The following is a 19,039-nucleotide window of genomic DNA, read 5'->3' as shown; positions in this document are numbered from 1 at the left end:
AAAAATAGCAATAAAATAAATTAGGTAAACAAATAGTAATAAAATTAGACAGGTAATAGATATTAAGGTATGTATGGTAGGTAGAGACAAGAAGGTACAAAGTTAAAAGGAGTTTCTGTCTTGCTGTCATGTTGTTCTTCATCTGAATACCTTTTTTCCTAGGTTGTTCAGTATATGAATATCCATCAAAGTGTAAAAGTGCAGTCTCAGGATTGGTACACTTTTTTATTTGCTTGATATACTTCAATGAAAAATTCAATGTTAATATTTTGAAAACAAATATTTAAGAAAAGAGATAAAAAGATGGAGAAATAAAAAGCCAATTAGATGAAGGATTTAAATATTGATATATTAGTAATTATCTAAGATGCCATTCACTGAATGCTCTAATTAAAAGACAAAAAATTCAAAATAGATAATGAACAACACCCTTACCTATGCTGCTTCAAATAGAAGTACAAAAATGAAAAGTTTAAGGTAAAATAGAAATTAGATTAAAAAATGGAAATAAGATAGAAAGGTTAAAGCAAAAAAAAAAAAAAAGGACAATTACTGGAACTTTAAACAGTAAACAGATGTCATAGCTATTTTGCATAAGAAAAAGTACTTTTGAAAGAGAAGGAACCAGTAGTTGGGAAAAAATAACAATTGCCACTTTATCCTTTTGTTGTTGCTGCTATTGCTGCCTTCACTGGACTGTTTCTTGAGTACCCTATTATTGCAAACATGTTGTTGGGATAACAATGCTTTAAGGGTCTGGTTGAACTCTTAACAAGTCTCAAAGTATTAGTCCACTAAAAAAAATCAAAACTTTTCATTACAAAAATAAATAAATAAATAAAGTAAATGTCTAGTAATCAAAAGGGTATTTTCTACTAATTAACATTTATGCTTAATTAGGAAAAAAAAAATCCAAAGTATAGCAACAAATAACAAAGACTAAAAATATTGAAAGCCAAAATATAAATTATCAAGTAGAGTATCATACAAATCTACAATTACCATTGGAAATATTTATACAAATATCCATATTCTTGCCTAAATAATATGCTGTTACTCTGTCTGGGCCTTCATAATAAATTGTTCATTTGAGGAAGTAATTCTGCTGCTCAAGTGCTCATTCTCTATCTGTGTTGAATTGGTTGATTATTTGAAATGAAATTTAACATAAAGTGTTGGTCTGTCATGGACGTTTTAGAAACTTCTGAATTATGTTTTGGATAATTACTGTATTTACAACATCAGTTTTTCTTTTCATCATCTAATCCTGTCTTTTATTTCAGTAAAATTATATACTCCTTTTCTACTCACTTCTAAATAATGAAACAACATAAAGGGTAGCAGAATTAAACGTCTTTTGCATATGGAATAAAATCCAGAGGGAATAGAAGCCAGAAATTGATACTAATATTGACTTAAAAATACGAAGAATTTGTTATTTTTTCAAATTCACTATGTATAGTAATGAAGCAGAAGTGCAAGACTATAGATGAAGCATATAAAATGTCTTAGTTTTGCATGAAAGATTTATTTGTTTTATTACTCTAAACCATAATGAAAGCAAATGAAATCTAGACAGATTGACAAGTAGGTTTACACATAGGAAATCCCTGAATCATAGTTTGTAGTGTACAAAGTGCTTGCACATATTTACCTCTTCTGAAAGCATCCAGCTACACTGTTTGAATGGTGAGTGTTTGTGGAAGGCAAGAAGAAAAGAAAGGTATAATTTCTTTCTTTCTTTTTTTTTTGTTTTATGATACATATTAATTTTAATTAATTTTTTATTTATTATTTAATTTATCTATATATAATGTAGTTTACCAATTCCTCCCTTTCCCCTCTCACTCTCCCCTATCCCCCATCAACATGGTATCTGTCCACTTGCCTTAACAACTTAATAAGTTCAAGGAATTGTAATTGTTGTGTCTAAAGACCCTGTTCCACATTTATTTGTTTGTATATTTGTATATTTATTTATTTTTATTAGCTCCCACAGATAAGTGAGAACATGCTTGTCTTATTTCACTTATAATTTTCTCTTAAGACCATCCATGTTGCTGCAAATGGTAGTATTTAATTTTTATTTTTTTTAATAGCAGAGTAGTATTCCATTGTGTAGATATACCAATTTTCCTTATCCACTCATCTGATGATGGGAATTTAGGCTGGTTCCAACTCTTGGCTATTATAAATAGTGCTGCAATAAACATGGGAGACATGATGACTTCCATTCATTTGGGTATACACCCAGCAGTGGGATAGCTGGGTCATATGGGAGATCTATCTGTAGTAGTTTGAGGAAATGCCATACCAATTTCCATAAAGTCTGCACCATTTTGCAGTCCCACCAAGAATGTAGGAGGGTTCATTTTTCTTTGCAACCTCACCAGTATTTATCATTCTCCATCTTTTGGATATTAGTCATCCTGACTGGAGTGAGATGGTATCTCAAAGTGGTTTTGATTTGCATTTCCCAAATGCTGATTGATGTTGAGCATTTTCTCATGTGTCTCTTGGCCATTTGTATACCTTCCTTTGAGAAATGCCTATTCAGATCCTTTTCTCATTTTTTAGTTAGGTTATTTGTTCTTTGTTGTTGTTGTTTTTTGTTTGTTTTTTCTGTTAAGTTGATTGAGTTCCTTGCATATTCTGGATATTAATCCTTTGTTGGATGTATATTTTGCATATATGTTCTCCCACACTGTTTGTTCTCTTTTCACTCTGTTAATTGTTTCTTTTGCTGTGCAGAAGATTTTCAGTTTGATATAATCCCACTTGTTTATTTTTCCTTTAGTTGCCTGTGCTTTGGGGGTCATATTCATGAAGTCTGTATCCAGTCCTACTTCCTGGAGTGTTTCCCCTATGTTTTCTTTAATAAGTTTTATTGTTTCAGGATGTATATTTAATTCGTTCACCCATTTTGAGTTGATTTTGCTATTTGCTGAGAGGTACAGGTCTAGTTTCTTTCTCCTACATATGAATGTCCAATTTTCCCAGCACCATTTATTGAAGAGTCTTCCCCAGAGTGTAGTCTTGGTGCCTTTGGTGAAGATCAGATGGCTGTAGGTGCATGGGTTTATTTCTGGATTCTCTATTCTGTTCCATTATTCTGTGCATCTGTTTTTATGCCAGTAACATGCTCTTTTCATCACTGTAGCTTTGTAGTATAGTTTAAAGTCAGGTTATTTTATGCCTCTGGCTTTATTTTATTTATTTATTTATCTTTTGCTCAGGATTGTTTTGGCTCTTCATGGTCTTTTTTTATTTTGTATGAATTTTAGGATTGTTTTTTTTCTATTTCTGAGAAAAATGTCATTGGAATTTTGATGGGGATTGCATTGAATCTGTAGATCACTTTGGGTAGTATGGACATTTTTATAATGTTAATATTTCCAATCCAAGAGCATGGGATATATTTCCATTTTCTTGTGTCCTTTTTAATTTCTCTCAACAATGACTTGTAGTTCTATTCCTAGGTGATTTATTTTTTTGGTGACTATTGTAAATAGGCTAGATTTCTTGATTTATTTTTCTGCTAGTTCATTGTTGGAATATAGACATGCTACTGATTTTTACGTGTTAATTTTGTATCCTACAACTTCGCTGAAATCATTTATGAACTCTAAGAGGTTTTTTTGCAGAGACTTTAGGCTGTTCAATATATAGGATCATATCATCTGCAAAGAGGCACAGTTTTAGTTCATCATTTCCAATCTGGATGCCCTTTATTTCCTTCTCTTCCCTGATTACTCTTTCTAGTACTTCCCACACTATGTTGATTAGGAGTGGTGAGAGTGGACATCCTTGTCTTTTCCTGTTCTTAACGGAAAAAGCTTTCAACTCTTCCCCATTAAGGATAATATTGGCAGTAGGATATGGCTTTAAATTGTGTTGAGATACTTTCCTTCTATACCCAATTTATACAGAGTCTTTATCAGGAGCAAATGTTGAATTTTGTCAAATGGTTTTTCAGCATCTGTAGAGATGATCATCTGGCTTTTGTCTTTGATTTTGTTGATGTGCTGTATCACATTGACTGATTTGTGTATGTTGAACCAACCTTGCATCCATGGGATGAATCCCACTTGATCATGGTGTACAATTTTATGTATGTGTTGCTGTATTCTATTAGCTATTATTTTATTGAGGATTTTTGCATCTATATTCATCAAGGATACTAGCCTGTAGTTTTCTTTTTTTGTTGTGTCTTTGGTTTTGATATCAGGGTGATGTTTGCCTCATAGAATGAGTTTGGGAGAATGGTCTCTGTTTCAATTTTTTGAATACTTTGCAGAGAATTGGTGCTAATTCTTCTATAAAGGTTTGGTAGAATTCTTCAGTGAAGGCATCCAATCATAGGCTTTGCTTTGTTGGGAGACTGCTGATTACAGCTTCAATCTCTTTGTTATTGGTCTGTTCAGATTTTCTATGTCTTCTTGGCTCAGCCTTGGTAGTTTGTGTTTGTCCAAAAATTTATCCATTTCCTCCAGATTTTCATATTTGTTGGCATATAGTGTCTTATAGTAGTCTCTAATGATTCCTAGCATTTCTTCAGTATCTGTTGTAATATCACATTTTTCATTTTGAATTTTTGTTACTTGTGCCTTCTCTCTTCTTTTTTTTTTTTTCTAGTTAACCTTGCTATTGGTTTCTCAATTTTATTTATCTTTTCAAAGACCAAGTTTTAGTTTCAGTGATCTGTCGTATCATTTTGGGTTTCTAGGTCATTTGGTTCGGCTCTCATCTTAAAGATTTCTTTCCATCTACTAACTTTAGTTTTGGATTGTTCTTGATTTTCTATTTTTTAAAAATTTATTATGAATATTCATGAGATGCAAAGCTAATTATCAGCCCTCGTGCCCCCAATGTAAGGGCCAGATTCACACTGGGAGCACATCCATCATCAAAAACTGTGGTCTTTCTTTCCTTCCTTCTTTCTCTCTTAACGCCCACATATGAGTGAACACATGTGGTATTTATTCTTCTGTGCTTTGCTTATATCACGCAACATAAGTTCCTCCAGGTTCATTCGTGTTGTTGCAAATGGGAGTATATTATTCTTTTTTATGGCAGAGTAGTATTCCATGATGTATATATACCACAGTTTCCTTATCCAATCATCCATCAATGGACATTTAGGTTGGTTCCATATCTTGGCAGTTGTAAACAGAGCTGTGATGAACATGGGATTGCAGGTATTTCTTTGACATGATGATTTCAATTCCTCTGGGTATATACCCAGAAGAGGGATTGCTGGATCTTTAAAGTGAAGTGTTAGGTTGTTTAATTGCCTTCTTCACATTCTTCTGAAGTAAACTTTTAATGCAAAAAATTTCCCCTTTAGTACTGCTTTTACAGTATCCCACAGGTTTGGGTATGATGTGATAGTATTTTCATTAGCTTCAATAAATTTTTGACTTCCTGTTTAATTTCTTCTTAGATCCATATGTCGTTAAGTAGAATATTGTTTAATTTCCATGCATTTGTATAGTTTCCAGAGTTTTGTTATTGATTTCTAGTTTTAATCCATTGCAATCTGAAAAAATACATGGAATAATTCCAATTTTTTTTTTTTTTAATCTGTTGAGACTTGATTTGTGACTTGGTGGGTGATCTATTCTGGAGAATTTTTCATGTGCTGATGAGAAGAATGAATATTCTGAGGTTGTTGGGTGGAATGTTCTGTAGATATTTGCCAAGTCCAATAGTCTAAAGTGTTGTTTAGAACTTGTGTTTCTCTGTTGAATTTTGCCTAGATGATCTATCCAATATTGAGAGTGGGATATTCAGGTTCCCTACTATTATCATGTTAGTGCCTATCCCTTTCTTTAGGTCTAATACTGTTTTCTTTATAAATTTGGCTGCTCTGATATTGAGTGCATATATATTTATGATTGTTATATCTTCTTTTTGGATAGATCCTTTTATCATTATATAGTGGCCTTCTTTATCTTTTTTATGGCTTTTGATTTAAAGTCTATTTTATCTGATATAAGAATGGCTACTCCAGCTCATTTTTCATTTCTGTTTGCATGGTATACTTTTTTCCATCCTTTCACTTTTAGTCTATGTTTGTCTTTACAGTTGAGGTGAGTCTATTGAGGGCAGCATATTGTTGGGTCCATATTTTTAATCCAATCAATCAGTCTTTCTTTTGAATGGGGAATTCAATCCTTTTACATTAAGAGTTATTATTGACAGGTGTTGATTTACTCCTGGAATTTTACTGATTTTTGTTTGTATGTTTTAAATATCTTTTGTTCCTTTCTTTCTGATTTACTGTTTGTCTTCTGTGTTTGTTGGTTTCTTGGGAGCATTGATAAACTTTTTTTTTTCCTCTTTATTGTTAGCATTTTTATTTTACTCTTGGGTTTTGTTCTTTCTTGAGTATTCATGGTAGTGATGGTTACTTTTCAGGTACCAGAACTAGTACTCACTTGAGAATTTCTTTTAAGGCTAGTCATGTGGTAGTGAACTCCCACAATTTTTGTTTGTCTGGGAAATATATTATTTGTCCTTCATTTCAGAAGAATAGCCTTGCTGGGGAAAATATTCTTGGCTGGCATTTTTTTTGTCTTTTAGTATTTTAAATGTATCATCCCATTCTCTTCCGGCTTCTAAGGTTTCTGATGAAAAGTCAGATGTTAATATGATAAGGGTTCCCATATAGGTGACTTGATGTTTCTCTCTTGCTTCTTTTAAGATTCTCTCTTTGTCTTTGAGTTTCTCCGGTTTGACTATAACATGTCTTGGAGAAGACCTTTGTGCATTGTATATGTTTGGGGATCTTTGATCCTCCTGAATCTGAAGATCTCTATCTCTCCCTATACCTGGGAAGTTTTCTGCTATTATTTCATTGAATACATTTTTAATGCTATTTCCTTTTCCCTTCCATTCTGGAATATCCATGATTCAGATATTTGAGCATGTAACATTGTCTGTTATCTCTCTTAGATTTTCTTCAAATTTTTAATTCTCTTTTTCTCTTAATTTTCTCCATCTGTGTTAATTCACACAGGCCAACTTCAAGGTCAGAAATTCTCTCTTCTGCTTCTTCTAGTCTACTAGTTAAGCTCTCTGTTAGGTTTTTTATTTCATTGAATGAATCCTTCAGCTCCACAAGGATATTCTTAGTCTCACCTAGCAGCTACCCAACACATAACTCTGCCCAAATACATTGGTCTGGTTCTGGGTGCTGGATGCCCTGCTTCACAACTATCCCTCTGCTCCATTCATTTCTGCCTCTCAGTGCTTGGTCCTGTAATCCTTTTTTTCTGAACCTTAATTCCAGGAATATGTGCACCTGGGCCTGCATAGTTAAGACATGTTTTGGGGTGGACCTCTACTACTTATTCCTCACAACAGATCTCTAAGCGTGGTACTGTAAAGTCCACTTTAAAGAAGAGGATATAACATGCCCAGGGGCATGCAGGATGTTGAAAGCAGGGCAGTGGAGAAATGCATGTCTGTTTGGCTCTTGGGCTATGATGTCTTTTTGTTCACCTTTAACTTTAGGCAATCCCTGAAACTCTCCTTCTAAGCCTCTTGGAATAAGTTGCTCATTTGAAAGTTTATTGCATCATCGATAGGACATATAGCAATTTGACACATATTTAAGCCCTCCAGCTGCTATAGGTGGTTGACATTTACCATGGACTCTGCAATTAATTAGCAGAGCCCTCACTTGAAGGGAAGTGGAGCAGGCCCTGAGTGACTGTGCACAAAAAGTCAATTTGGATCCAGGCCTTCTTTATACCTTACAAAGGCGATATGTACGTAGATCTTCAGCATGGAACAAATGGGACCTGGAAAGGAAACCAAAAAACAGCCAACTAGCCAAATAGATTTATGTGCCAACTGGGGTCTATTGAAAGCAGCTGGACCAGGTGCTTAGTACTCCATATGAAGGTTATTTCAGCAGACAGGCTGGGGTTTATTCAGCAGTGAAGATGAGGAAGGGATGACATTGTACTCTAAAAACTCATCTCTAGGGATAATGAAAGCAGATTTATATATAAACTAAGAACATGAGATTCTCAAGTCTTGAGAGGATCAAATAAATACCAATAGTTAATTGTCTTTCCCCTGACTTTGAATGCAGCTGGTACAGGTATTTCACAGACTGTGAGAGAAAACCAGGGACAGAGGTAAAATTGCAACAGATATTGCTGTGATTTCTTTAGAGCAGCATGTGGTGGTGAAGAACTAACTTCTGGAATAAATCAGATCTGCCCTTTCCTAGACAGGACTCACATTTGGTCACTGGTGCCCCTGTATACTTGCTTTAACTTTCATAGCCTTAGATTCATCATCTGTAAAATAAGAACATGGAAGCAGAAGCTCTTAACCACCTTCTCTGTGCTGATCTGCTGAGCTCAATTCCACTCTCCACCTGCTTGGCCCACACACTAGACTGTTGCTCCGGGGAAGTGACCTTGTCTCCTCTCTGCCCCTCTCCTCTATCTGCAGCTGAACTTTGAGTTTGACAGAAATCAGGTGCTTTCCTCTAACCTATACATGTATGTTATGTTTGTTTTAGTTATGCAAGTTAATTAAATATTAGGTAAACAACACAAAAAGAAAAACTAATTCATTAGGTTAACAAAATAAAAGACAGATGTTATGTGATAATTTCAATAGCAGAGGAATCTGTAGATACATTCAACGACTATGGAACATAAAAACCCTCAGAAAATTATAAATAATAGAGATGTTCTTAAACTGATGACAGGCATCTATGAAAAACCTACGGTTAATATCATAGTCACATTTTACCATTAGTGAGGAGCTGAAAATGTCCCTGATAGATCAGAAATAATGCAAAAATGTCCATTATCAATACTTCTATTAATTGTATGGAGACCCAAATCATAATAAGAAAAGAAAATAAATAAAGCCATAAGATGAGAAGAAAAGAAATAAAACTTTTATTTGCATAGGATGTAATTTTTTACGTAGGAAAATCCAAGGGAATATACACATCATTACAACTCACAAGTGAATCTAGTAACGCACAATGTACAGTTAACACAAAAATAAATTGTTACAGACAAGGACTAAACAATTAAATATAAGTTTAAAATTATATTTATAGCAGCAACATAACATAAAATTATTTAAGAATAACTAATAAAAAAATTCATTATTTCTAAAGTGAAAATTAAAACACTTTAAAGAGAAAATTAAAGAAGATCTAAATAGATTATGTAAATGAATAAATAATTCAATATCGCTAAAAGGACTATTCTCCCTTAGTTGTTTTATAAATTAAACATAATCCCAGTAAAATCCCAATAGGTCTTTTGCAGATATTGACAAGCTGCTTCTAAATTATTATATAGAAATGCAAAAGACACATGCTCACATACATAAAAAAAAAAAAACTTTTTAAAGAAGAGGAGCAAGTGTGAGGTTTAATTCAAACTAATTTGAAAATTTACTACAGAGCTACAGCAGTTATGGCAGTCTGATAATTACCCACACAAATACAGATTTTCAGCAAAGGTTCCAAGGAAATTCAAAAGATAAAAGAAAAACTTTTTCAACAAATGATGTAGTATCAACAGTGTGTCTGCATGGATAAAGAAAGTGGCAATAGAGGAAATATTTTGTAACTTTGGGGGTGTGCATAGATGTTTTAAATACAAAAACTCTTAGAGTTGATAACCGATTTCAGCAAAGTTGCAGGATACAAAATCAACACACAAAAATCAGTAGCATTTCTATACCTCAACAGTGAACATACAGAAAAAGAAATCAAGAAAGCCAGCCCATTTAAAATAGCCACCAAAAATATAAGATACTTAGGAATAAAGTTAACTGAGGATGTGAAAAACCTCTGCAAAGAGAACTACAAACCACTGTTGAGAGAAATTAAAGAGGATACAAGAAGATGGAAAGATATCAAATGTTCTTGGATCTGAAGAATTAACATTGCAAAAATGTCCATGTTACCCAAAATGATCTACAGATTTAATGCAATCCCCATAAAAATTCCAATGACATTTTTCTCAGAAATGGAAAAAAAAACCCCAATACAGTCATTTATATGGAACAACAAAAGGAACATAGCCAAAGCAATCTTGAGCAAAAAAAATTAATTAATTAATTAAGCTGGAAGCATAACACTACCTGACTTTATACTACAAAGCTATAATAACCAAAACAGCATGGTAGGGGCATAAAAACAGACACAAGGATCAATGGAATAGACTAGAGAACCCAGAAACCAATGCAAACACCTACAGCTATCTGCTCTTTGACAAAGGCACCAAGTCAGAGACTGCCTCTTCAACAAATGGTGCTGCAGAAACTGGATATTCATATGTAGTAGAATGATACTAGACCTGTACCTCTCACCGTATACCCAAATCAACTCAAAATGTATTAAAGAATTAAATATAAATCCTGAAACAATAAAACTCCTTAAAGAAAACATAGAGGAAATACTCCAGGAAGTTGGGTACAGATTTTATGAATATGTTTCCAAAAGCACAGGCAACCAAAGGAAAAATAAACAAATGGGATGATATCAAACTGAAAAGCTTCTGCACAGCAAAAGAAACAATCAATAGAGTGAAAAGACAAAGAACAGAGTGGAAGAAAATATTTGCAAAATATACATCTGACAAAGGATTAATATCCAGAATATTCAAGTAACACAAACAACTTTAGGAAAAAAAAAAACAAATAACCCACTTAAAAAATGGGAAAAGGAGCTAAATAGGCATTTCTCAAAGGAAGATATAGGAATGGCCAACTGACACATGAAAAAATACTCAATATCACTGAGCACTCGGGAAATGCAAGTTAAAACCACTTTGAGATACCATCTCACTCCAGTTAGGATGGCTAATATCCAAATGACTGAGAATGATAAATGCCGAAGAGGTTGTGGAGAAAAATGAACTCTCATACACTGTTGGTGGGACTGCAAAATGGAGCAGCCTTTATGGAAAATGGTTTGGAGGTTCCTCAACAATTGCATGTAGATCTACCTTATAACCCAGCTATCAACTGCTGAGAATATAGTCAGAGGAATGGAAACCACCACGCCAAAGGGATACCTGTACTTCCATCTTTATCGCAGCACTATTTACAATAGTCAAGAGTTGGAACCAGCCCATATGTCCATCATTCAATGAGTGGATATGGAAACAGTGGTACATCTACACAATGGAATTCTACTCTGCTATGAAAAATAATAAAATACTACCATTTGCAACAACATGGATGGACTTAGAGAAAACTATATTAAGTGAAACAAGTCAGGCACAGAAGGAGAAATACCACATGTTCTCACTTATTTGTGGGAGCTAAAAATAAATAAATAAATAAATATACAAACAAAGCATGGTGGGAGGATGAAGACACAACAATCACAACAATTCCTTGAGCTTGTTAAGACAAGTGAACAAATATGATGTAGTGAGGGGGGAGGGAAGAGAGACATGGGGGAATGAGGAATGGGAAAAGGGACATGAAAATCAACTACAATGTATATTGAGAAGTTAAAACTTTAAAAAATTAATTAAAAATAAATAAATAAATAAAGATAAACAAACAAACAAAAAAACAAACAAAATCCCATAAAGTGTAAAAGAAAAATAGATAATATTGGACTTTACTAAAAAAAAAAAAAAAAAAAAAAAACCTTTTGTTCTTTTAAAATACCATCAAGAAAATAAAAAGGCAAGCCACAGATTGGCAGGAAGCATTTACAATTCATAGGAGAAAATGCCCTGGGTTCAGAATATATAAAGAACTTTCATAATGAAACAATGATGATAAATAACCCAGTGAGAAAATAGACAAAATATTTGAATACATACTTTACAAAATAAGATATAAATATGATCAGTAAGCACAAAGTACTCAACATAGGGAAAATTCACATTTAAACCATGGAAATATAACACAACGCACCCATCAAAATGGATAAAAGTAAAAAATTCATCAAATATGGACAAGTTCTGGAATTCTCATAAGCTGTTAGTGGGGATGTAAAATGTCACAATTTTGGAAAACAATTTGGCAGTTTTTAACATTTAAACATACACCTACCCTATGACCCATCCACTTAGACCTAGGTATGTATGTACCCTCAAATGAAAGCAGAGGTCCCACGAAGATTTTTCAATGGATATTCACAGCAACTTTGTCATACCGCCAAACTGGAGAGAACTCAAATATCCAAGGACAAATGAATGGGTAAACAAATTGCGACATATCCATACAATGGAATACTATTTAACAACAACAAAAAAAACCCTATTCATTAATAAATCTAAAAGTATTTATAGTAAGTGAAAGAAACTAGACCAAAAATACAATTAAGTATTTTATTACTGCATTTGCATAAAATTCAAGAAAATGCAAACTAATCGTTAGTACTAGCAAGCAGAAAAGTAGTTGTCTGGCGATGTTGAAGGAGGGATGCACATGAGGAAACTCTGGGAAGTGACTGATTGTACTAATGGTTTCACGGACATACACATATGTCAAAACACATCAGATTGTATACTTAAAATATGCACAGTTAATTTTATGCCAACTTCTTATAATAAAGTTGTAAGAAGTATGCAATACCTCCTATTTTACCTATAACTCAAAAACTATTCTAAATGGATTTTATATCTAAATATGAAAAAAGCAATAAATAAGATGAATATGTTCATAAACACACAATAGGCAAAGATTTCTTAAATAAAGCACAGAAAGCACTAACCTTTAATTAAATGTTTGGTAATTTGGATTACGTTGAAATAAGGACATTTGTTCTTCAAAAATACATCAAGAGTATATTTAAAACACAGGAGACAATATTTTCAAGATGTGTAACATAGAAAAGGATGACATCCAATGTATATAAAGACCTCATACATATTAATAAAAATAATGCAGACAATTGAGAAGATAATAAACAAAGGTCTTCAATTTTTAATAAAGATTATCCAAATAGACCATATGTATATGAAACTTTGATTCAATCTCATTCTCATTAGTTACCAGGAAAATGCCAATTAAAATCACAAAGAGTTACTACAATATATGTAACATGTGCCTAAAATTACAAAGGACATATCAAGTATTAATAAAGATGTCAAGCAATGCGGATTCTTATATGCTGCTAGTGGTTTTAATTGATGCAAGCATAGCAGAAATGTTTTACAATATCTACTAAAGTAAGAAGATGTTAGTACCCTATGAATTAGGAATTTGATTCTTAGATGCAGAAATCGGCATTGTAAATGTGGAAAATTCATATACAAGAATGTTCATAAGTATTTTATTCACAACTGATTCTTCTCAATGCCCATCAACATCAGTCAGTAAAGAAATTTAGTGTATTTATACCATGATGCATTGTTCAGGAAGAAAAATGAGCCTAAGAGAGGCAAGAGTAATGACTGTATAAACTTCACAAAAAGATACCCAGAATATGTATTGCGTGGTTCCATTTACACAAAATTCAAAAACAAGCAAGGCTAAAATATAAGACTTGGAAATGCACGCTTAGGTTGTAAAATATACAAAAAAACATGAAAAACAAAGAAATAATGACATGTAGGTGTAATAAGAGATATTATCTCTAACAGAAAAGAGAGATTGTGATATTTAAGAGAAACATACAGACCTTGTTGAGAGTGAGCAATGATTTATTTCTTCACCCAGAAGAAATAGTTTCATGGTTGTTTCCTTTAGGATAATTTGTGTTTTCTGTTTCTTGTTTTTTGTTTTTACTTTTCTTTTTATTTCAAAAAACAAGGAAATATACATCTGTATTAGTAGCTCTATGACATTTTTTCTCTAATTACTAAATCAAAAAATTGTAACTATTTACTCATAGATTAGGTAAGGATATTGCTTCGCTTGCATTTACTTCTGAACTATCTACTCTTATTAACTTACGTGTTCCTATTCTTCTATTTTAGATACAGAAAATTGTTGCATAATTATTACAGCCTTAATTGTTCACCTTAATTAATTATAGGCTTAAATGGCTTGACCGCCAAACCAGTCTTATTATATCATAAATTCTTCATTTAACAATTTTTTTTTTTTTCCATTTCATGGTCTACATCTTTAAGGTCTTTTATGTTTACCTTCTCTCATACTCCAGACAGTAAAGGAAATTATGTATTCCTAAAGACATATATATATAGATATATTTTTTTTTTCTGAATGCACGAAGGATGGATTTTTACCTTTTCAGTTAATTTTCTTAAATATAGGGTTTTTTTTTTCCAATTTACATTTTTTACCTGATACTTTGAAATTCAATTCCTTAATTCAGTCTTGATTAATCTGTGATTATCACCATATACAATTTGTTTTAGTTTCTTGTTCAGGAATATCATATATGAATTATCTCCACTCTTTATCTCTCATTTTGTAATAACCTCTCTTCAAGAATTCATATATGTGTCACTTTTCATTCTTCTAAGAGTGTGATTAATCAGCAATTATTCTTTTTGCACTACTGATGCCACAAATACTGAAATACTTAATTCTTTAATAGAGAATTAAAATAAGATATTCAGCTATTAACATTTTTTATATCATTCAACATCTTTCTCGTATGTCTGCCTGTCAGCTAACATGTTATTTTAACCTTTTTGTCATTATATTTTAATTACTAAATATAGATCATATTTACACAAATTTTATTAAAAACCAAACTCATTATGACTCAAATATATTTCTGGATTATTAACATTTTTTTTTTCCAAAAGTAATATGATTCTCTATATTGACCACTTGAATGATAGTCCTGTGTGTGTATGTGTATATGTGTGTGTGATGTTTTCTTGTATTATTTTTTTTCTTTAACCATGCATCTGTCTAAAATTAGGGATTCACATAACTCTCCCTGACTACTTGTATTCTTTTAATCATCTTCTTGCTTTTGTCTTGAAGGTTTGTTGAAGAAAATTTAAAAATAATCTCTACAAATGTAGCATCCTGAAAGAGGGGCAGAGGATGGCAAAGTGTGAAGAAATATCTGAAGCTTCTGTTCCAGGAGTCAGTTCTTCATACATCAGTTGTGTGTTTGGGTTGTACCTTCTATAAGATTACCTAAAGATTCTTTGAAGTTTTCATCTTTCTGTTACCTTAATAGCATTACAAAATACACATTAGTGGGCAGATTTTTCTGTATGATGAGGTTGTATATTAGCAAAGAGCATCTGAATTTGTTGTTTTGGAATACCATGAATTAACAGCAGGAAAATGTTTCATTCATTCATCAGTCACTGCTATTTTAACAAATTCTGGGAAGGCTTAGGCATTCTCTTATGCATTGCTCATGGAAAGATGAATAAAACACAGTTCCTGGACTCAAGATGCTTGCAATAAGTAATTTCTAAATGCAGTGGAATTTATGTGTCTATGTGTTCAACGCTAAAACTTAAACTTCCAAATTTGTGTAAAATCCAAATTAGCCAAAAATTACTAAAATGTGTGATTCTGGAAGGATGTTTCTACATAATGCATCTTGACCATTTTTTGCTTTTCCAAAAAAGTATGTACACTCTCTCTCTCTCTCTCTTTTTTTTTTTTTTTTTGCATTCTTTCCTATGCAAATTCCTCAGTGTTTATACGATTTGGGTTGTATCATATAATTTTTGTGTTCTGCTATTGATTTTATAAATCTTTATATTGATAAGTATTTCAGAGAAAATACATAAAACACAGATAAGTTATTTCAAATTTGTCAAAATGTTGATACAAAAGCCAATATTAGGAAGTGATCCATAGCCAGAATTTAAGGTAGGTATGGGTTGGAACAGCAGTTTGAAAATATCAGTGTGTTACACACTCTCTGAAAGTATCTATAATCTAGTGCTGTCTTCAGAAATTGTTTTTTATATAAATTTAAGTAGCATCACAGAAAACTTCTATATTTAATCAAACAGGCCAAAACCAGAATAAAATAAATGATTTCAAGTCACAGCATAAGAGATTTTTTTCCCCTTATGAGTAAGTTATTAAACATTTGAAGATTTCCTGAATACCTTCTCAAATTGTGAGATAGAAAGATTTTATTTCAGATGTACATATTTGAGGAAGACATAAGTTTTCCCCACATTCAGGTTGTTACTTAGAACCAACTCAAAATCTCTATAGAAGGAGTCATTAATAATTAAGGTGTCTTTTTGAAGAAGAGCATTTTCAGGACATGGTCACGAATGTGTTTGGTCTTCACTCCATAGACAATAGGATTGAGGAAAGGCGGGACTAGCAGGTAAAGGTTTGACAAGAGGATATGGACATATCGTGGGATGTGGGAACCAAACCTGTGTGTGAAGAAGGAGAAGAAAGCCAGGAAGTAGAACTGGAGGAAGACACAGATGTGGGCGATGCAGGTATTGAAGGCCTTGAATCGTGCCTCTTTCTGGGGCAATTGAAAGACTGTGATAAAGATTTGAACATAGGACAAAGTAATAAAGATTATGTCAAACCCGAGGATGGTGAAGGCAACAAATAGACCATATACCTTGTTGACTCGAGTATCTTCAGCAGCCAATTTCACAATGGCCATGTGCTCACAATAAGAGTGGGAGATGACTGTAGTTCGGAAGAGTTTAAGACGGCATTTGATAAGCAAAAGGGAAGGTACTACAAGGATGGCAGCCCTTAGTGTCACCCCAAGTCCAATATGAGTCAAGAGTTGATGGGAGAAGATGGTAGCATGTCTCAGGGGTTCACAGATGGCGACGTAGCGATCTAGGGCCATGGCCAGGAGGATGCCTGACTCCATTGCCTGGAAAGTGTGAATAAGCCCCATCTGCAGTAAGCAGGTATCAAAAGAAATCTGTGGCAAATGAAACCAAAAGATGCCTAGCATTTTAGGAAGAATGCAGGTGCTAAGGGCAATGTCTGTGGCTGCCAACATAGATAAGAAAATGTACATGGGTATATGGAGGCTGTTTTCATATTTGATTATAATGAAAATTAGGGAATTCCCCATAACAGCAATGAGATACATGGCACAGAATGGAATCCCAATCCAGCACTGCACTGATTCTAGGCCGGGAATCCCAATTAGTGTTAATACAGAGGGCAAGAAGATTGAACCATTGAATGTGAGCATGGTGATTTGGTCAGTAGAATCAAGCGGTGTTTAGTCTTCTATTCCCTGTGATGACTTCAGGAATTAAAAATGAGAAGTTATTATAGCTGAGTAGTATAAAAATGAATGAAATACTGCCATTCGCAACAACATGGATGGACCTTGAGAGAATTATATTAAGTGAAACAAGTCAGGCACAGAAAGAGAAATACCACATGTTCTCACTTATTGGAGGGAGCTAAAAATTAATATGTAAATTCACACACACACACACACACAAACCGGGGGGGGGAAGAAGATATAACAACCACAATTATTTGAAGTTGATACGACAAGCAAACAGAAAGGACATTGTTGGGGGGGAGGGGGGGAGGGAGAAGGGAGGGAGGTTTTGGTGATGGGGAGCAATAATCAGCTACAATGTATATCGACAAAATAAAATTTAAAAAAAATGAGAAGTTATTATTTTATTTTAGCAATACTTTAGTTCTATTGGTAGCATCTTATCTTATCTTTTCTATCCCAACAACTTCCTTGTGATTTTCTATCTCCTTTCTCAAAGTCATGGAGAGACCAGTCATCAGGTTTCATGTTTCTTTGTGCGTTAATCATTTGGAATGAACAGATGGAATGGACAAGATGAAATATTACCTGGCCTATGACTACAGCACCAAACGGATACCCTTTATTTGTTGTTTGTTACTCATCATGTGTGCGTTTTACGTAACCTGCCAAATGGAATTGGGGAAAAAATCATTTAATAAAAGTGAAGATTTTCCAGAAGAAGACAGTACCTGTGCTGGACATATAGTATCCACAGTGGAGGTAGAACATTTAATTTGATCAATGTAGAGTTTGGCTGGAATATTTTTCAGTTTTGCAGCTCATAGTTGGTTTTGTGAAGTTAATGTCTTCATAGTCTGTTCTTGCTCTCATAGAATCTCACAGAATGTTTTTAACCTAGTTTTTCAAACATTTAGTGTCTTCCAAAATCCAACTATACATCTTACATCTTGTCCTACTTATTCTCTGAGAAAATAAATTTATTGTTTTTTAAGTCACAGGTCTTTTCCTCAGCAGTTTCTCTCAGACATTGTTCTCACTTTACATGCCCTGCTGTATGCACATCACTTGCATCTAATATCAACTGGAATCTATAGTTCCTGGTTTTTTCTCTCCCAGCCATAACCATTATTACCTTCCTAAGCCTGAATAGTCATTTCTGCTCAATCATTTGAAATAACATTGAACTCTCTACTAAATATAATTTTGTCTTTACTTACAGCTTCATTCATGTTCTATTCACTCAAAATACAATTATTTCTGTAGAGCTGAACATTTTCTTCTGTACATGGTTTTCCATGGGACTATTTTATGCCAGACCTGAATCTAATCTCGGTTACAGTGCAGAGTGGCTTTCCCTATTTATCTTCCAAAGCTAAAGGGTGTTTTCCTGCCTGCTGACTGTTTGTAACTTGTATTTATCTTTTCTTCAAGAAAATATTTTCATTCCTGAATATTTACAATATTGAATAATTTAAAATTTTTATTTATTTTCTTTTAGTAATTGAAAAACATTCTCTGAAAAGTAGAGTATACTATAAATAGACAAAGAGTATGAGGATGGCCTAAAATAACAGTTTGGTGATAAAAATAAAAATCTCACAATTATGACCTCCCCATCACACTGCAAGATTTTTTTCCTCCTGGATAAACTTAGATTGTCTCTGGCATATGAAAGGGTTCCTATAAATCAACTGAGGTCAGTTGAAGGAACCTTAATTACTTCCTTTTCAAAAACCTATCCAACTCTGTGCAGGGCTTTTTTTCTGTCTCTTGTTCAGGAACTCTTCTTTTAAGCTAATAAACAATATGTTAAACCAGATATTCCTCACAACAGAGGCTTGCATTACTACAAACAAATTAGATGTTTATTTGCTAGTGATTTTGTGCAACAAAGAA

The 19,039-nt window shown here is 33.2% G+C and overlaps 1 protein-coding gene across 1 annotated transcript; it reads right to left on the bottom strand.

Annotated features, from left to right (window-relative positions):
• Positions 1-16,147: 16,147 nt before the first annotated feature.
• LOC134376337 (olfactory receptor 52A5) lies at positions 16,148-17,098 on the bottom strand. Its single transcript, XM_063094923.1, has one exon. The coding sequence runs from the start codon at positions 17,096-17,098 to the stop codon at positions 16,148-16,150; it is 951 nt and encodes a 316-aa protein (XP_062950993.1).
• Between the last annotated feature and the right edge of the window lie 1,941 nt (positions 17,099-19,039).

Source organism: Cynocephalus volans, chromosome 4, assembly GCF_027409185.1.
Source record: "Cynocephalus volans isolate mCynVol1 chromosome 4, mCynVol1.pri, whole genome shotgun sequence".
NCBI classification, from domain to species: domain Eukaryota; kingdom Metazoa; phylum Chordata; class Mammalia; order Dermoptera; family Cynocephalidae; genus Cynocephalus; species Cynocephalus volans.
Note: the sequence above shows the minus strand (reverse complement) of the source record. Positions and strands in the feature narration are given on the sequence as shown.

Excerpts from the sequence above, each read along its gene's own strand:
- LOC134376337 (XM_063094923.1), bottom strand. The coding sequence starts at position 17,098 with ATGCTCACATTCAATGGTTCAATCTTCTTGCCCTCTGTATTAACACTA.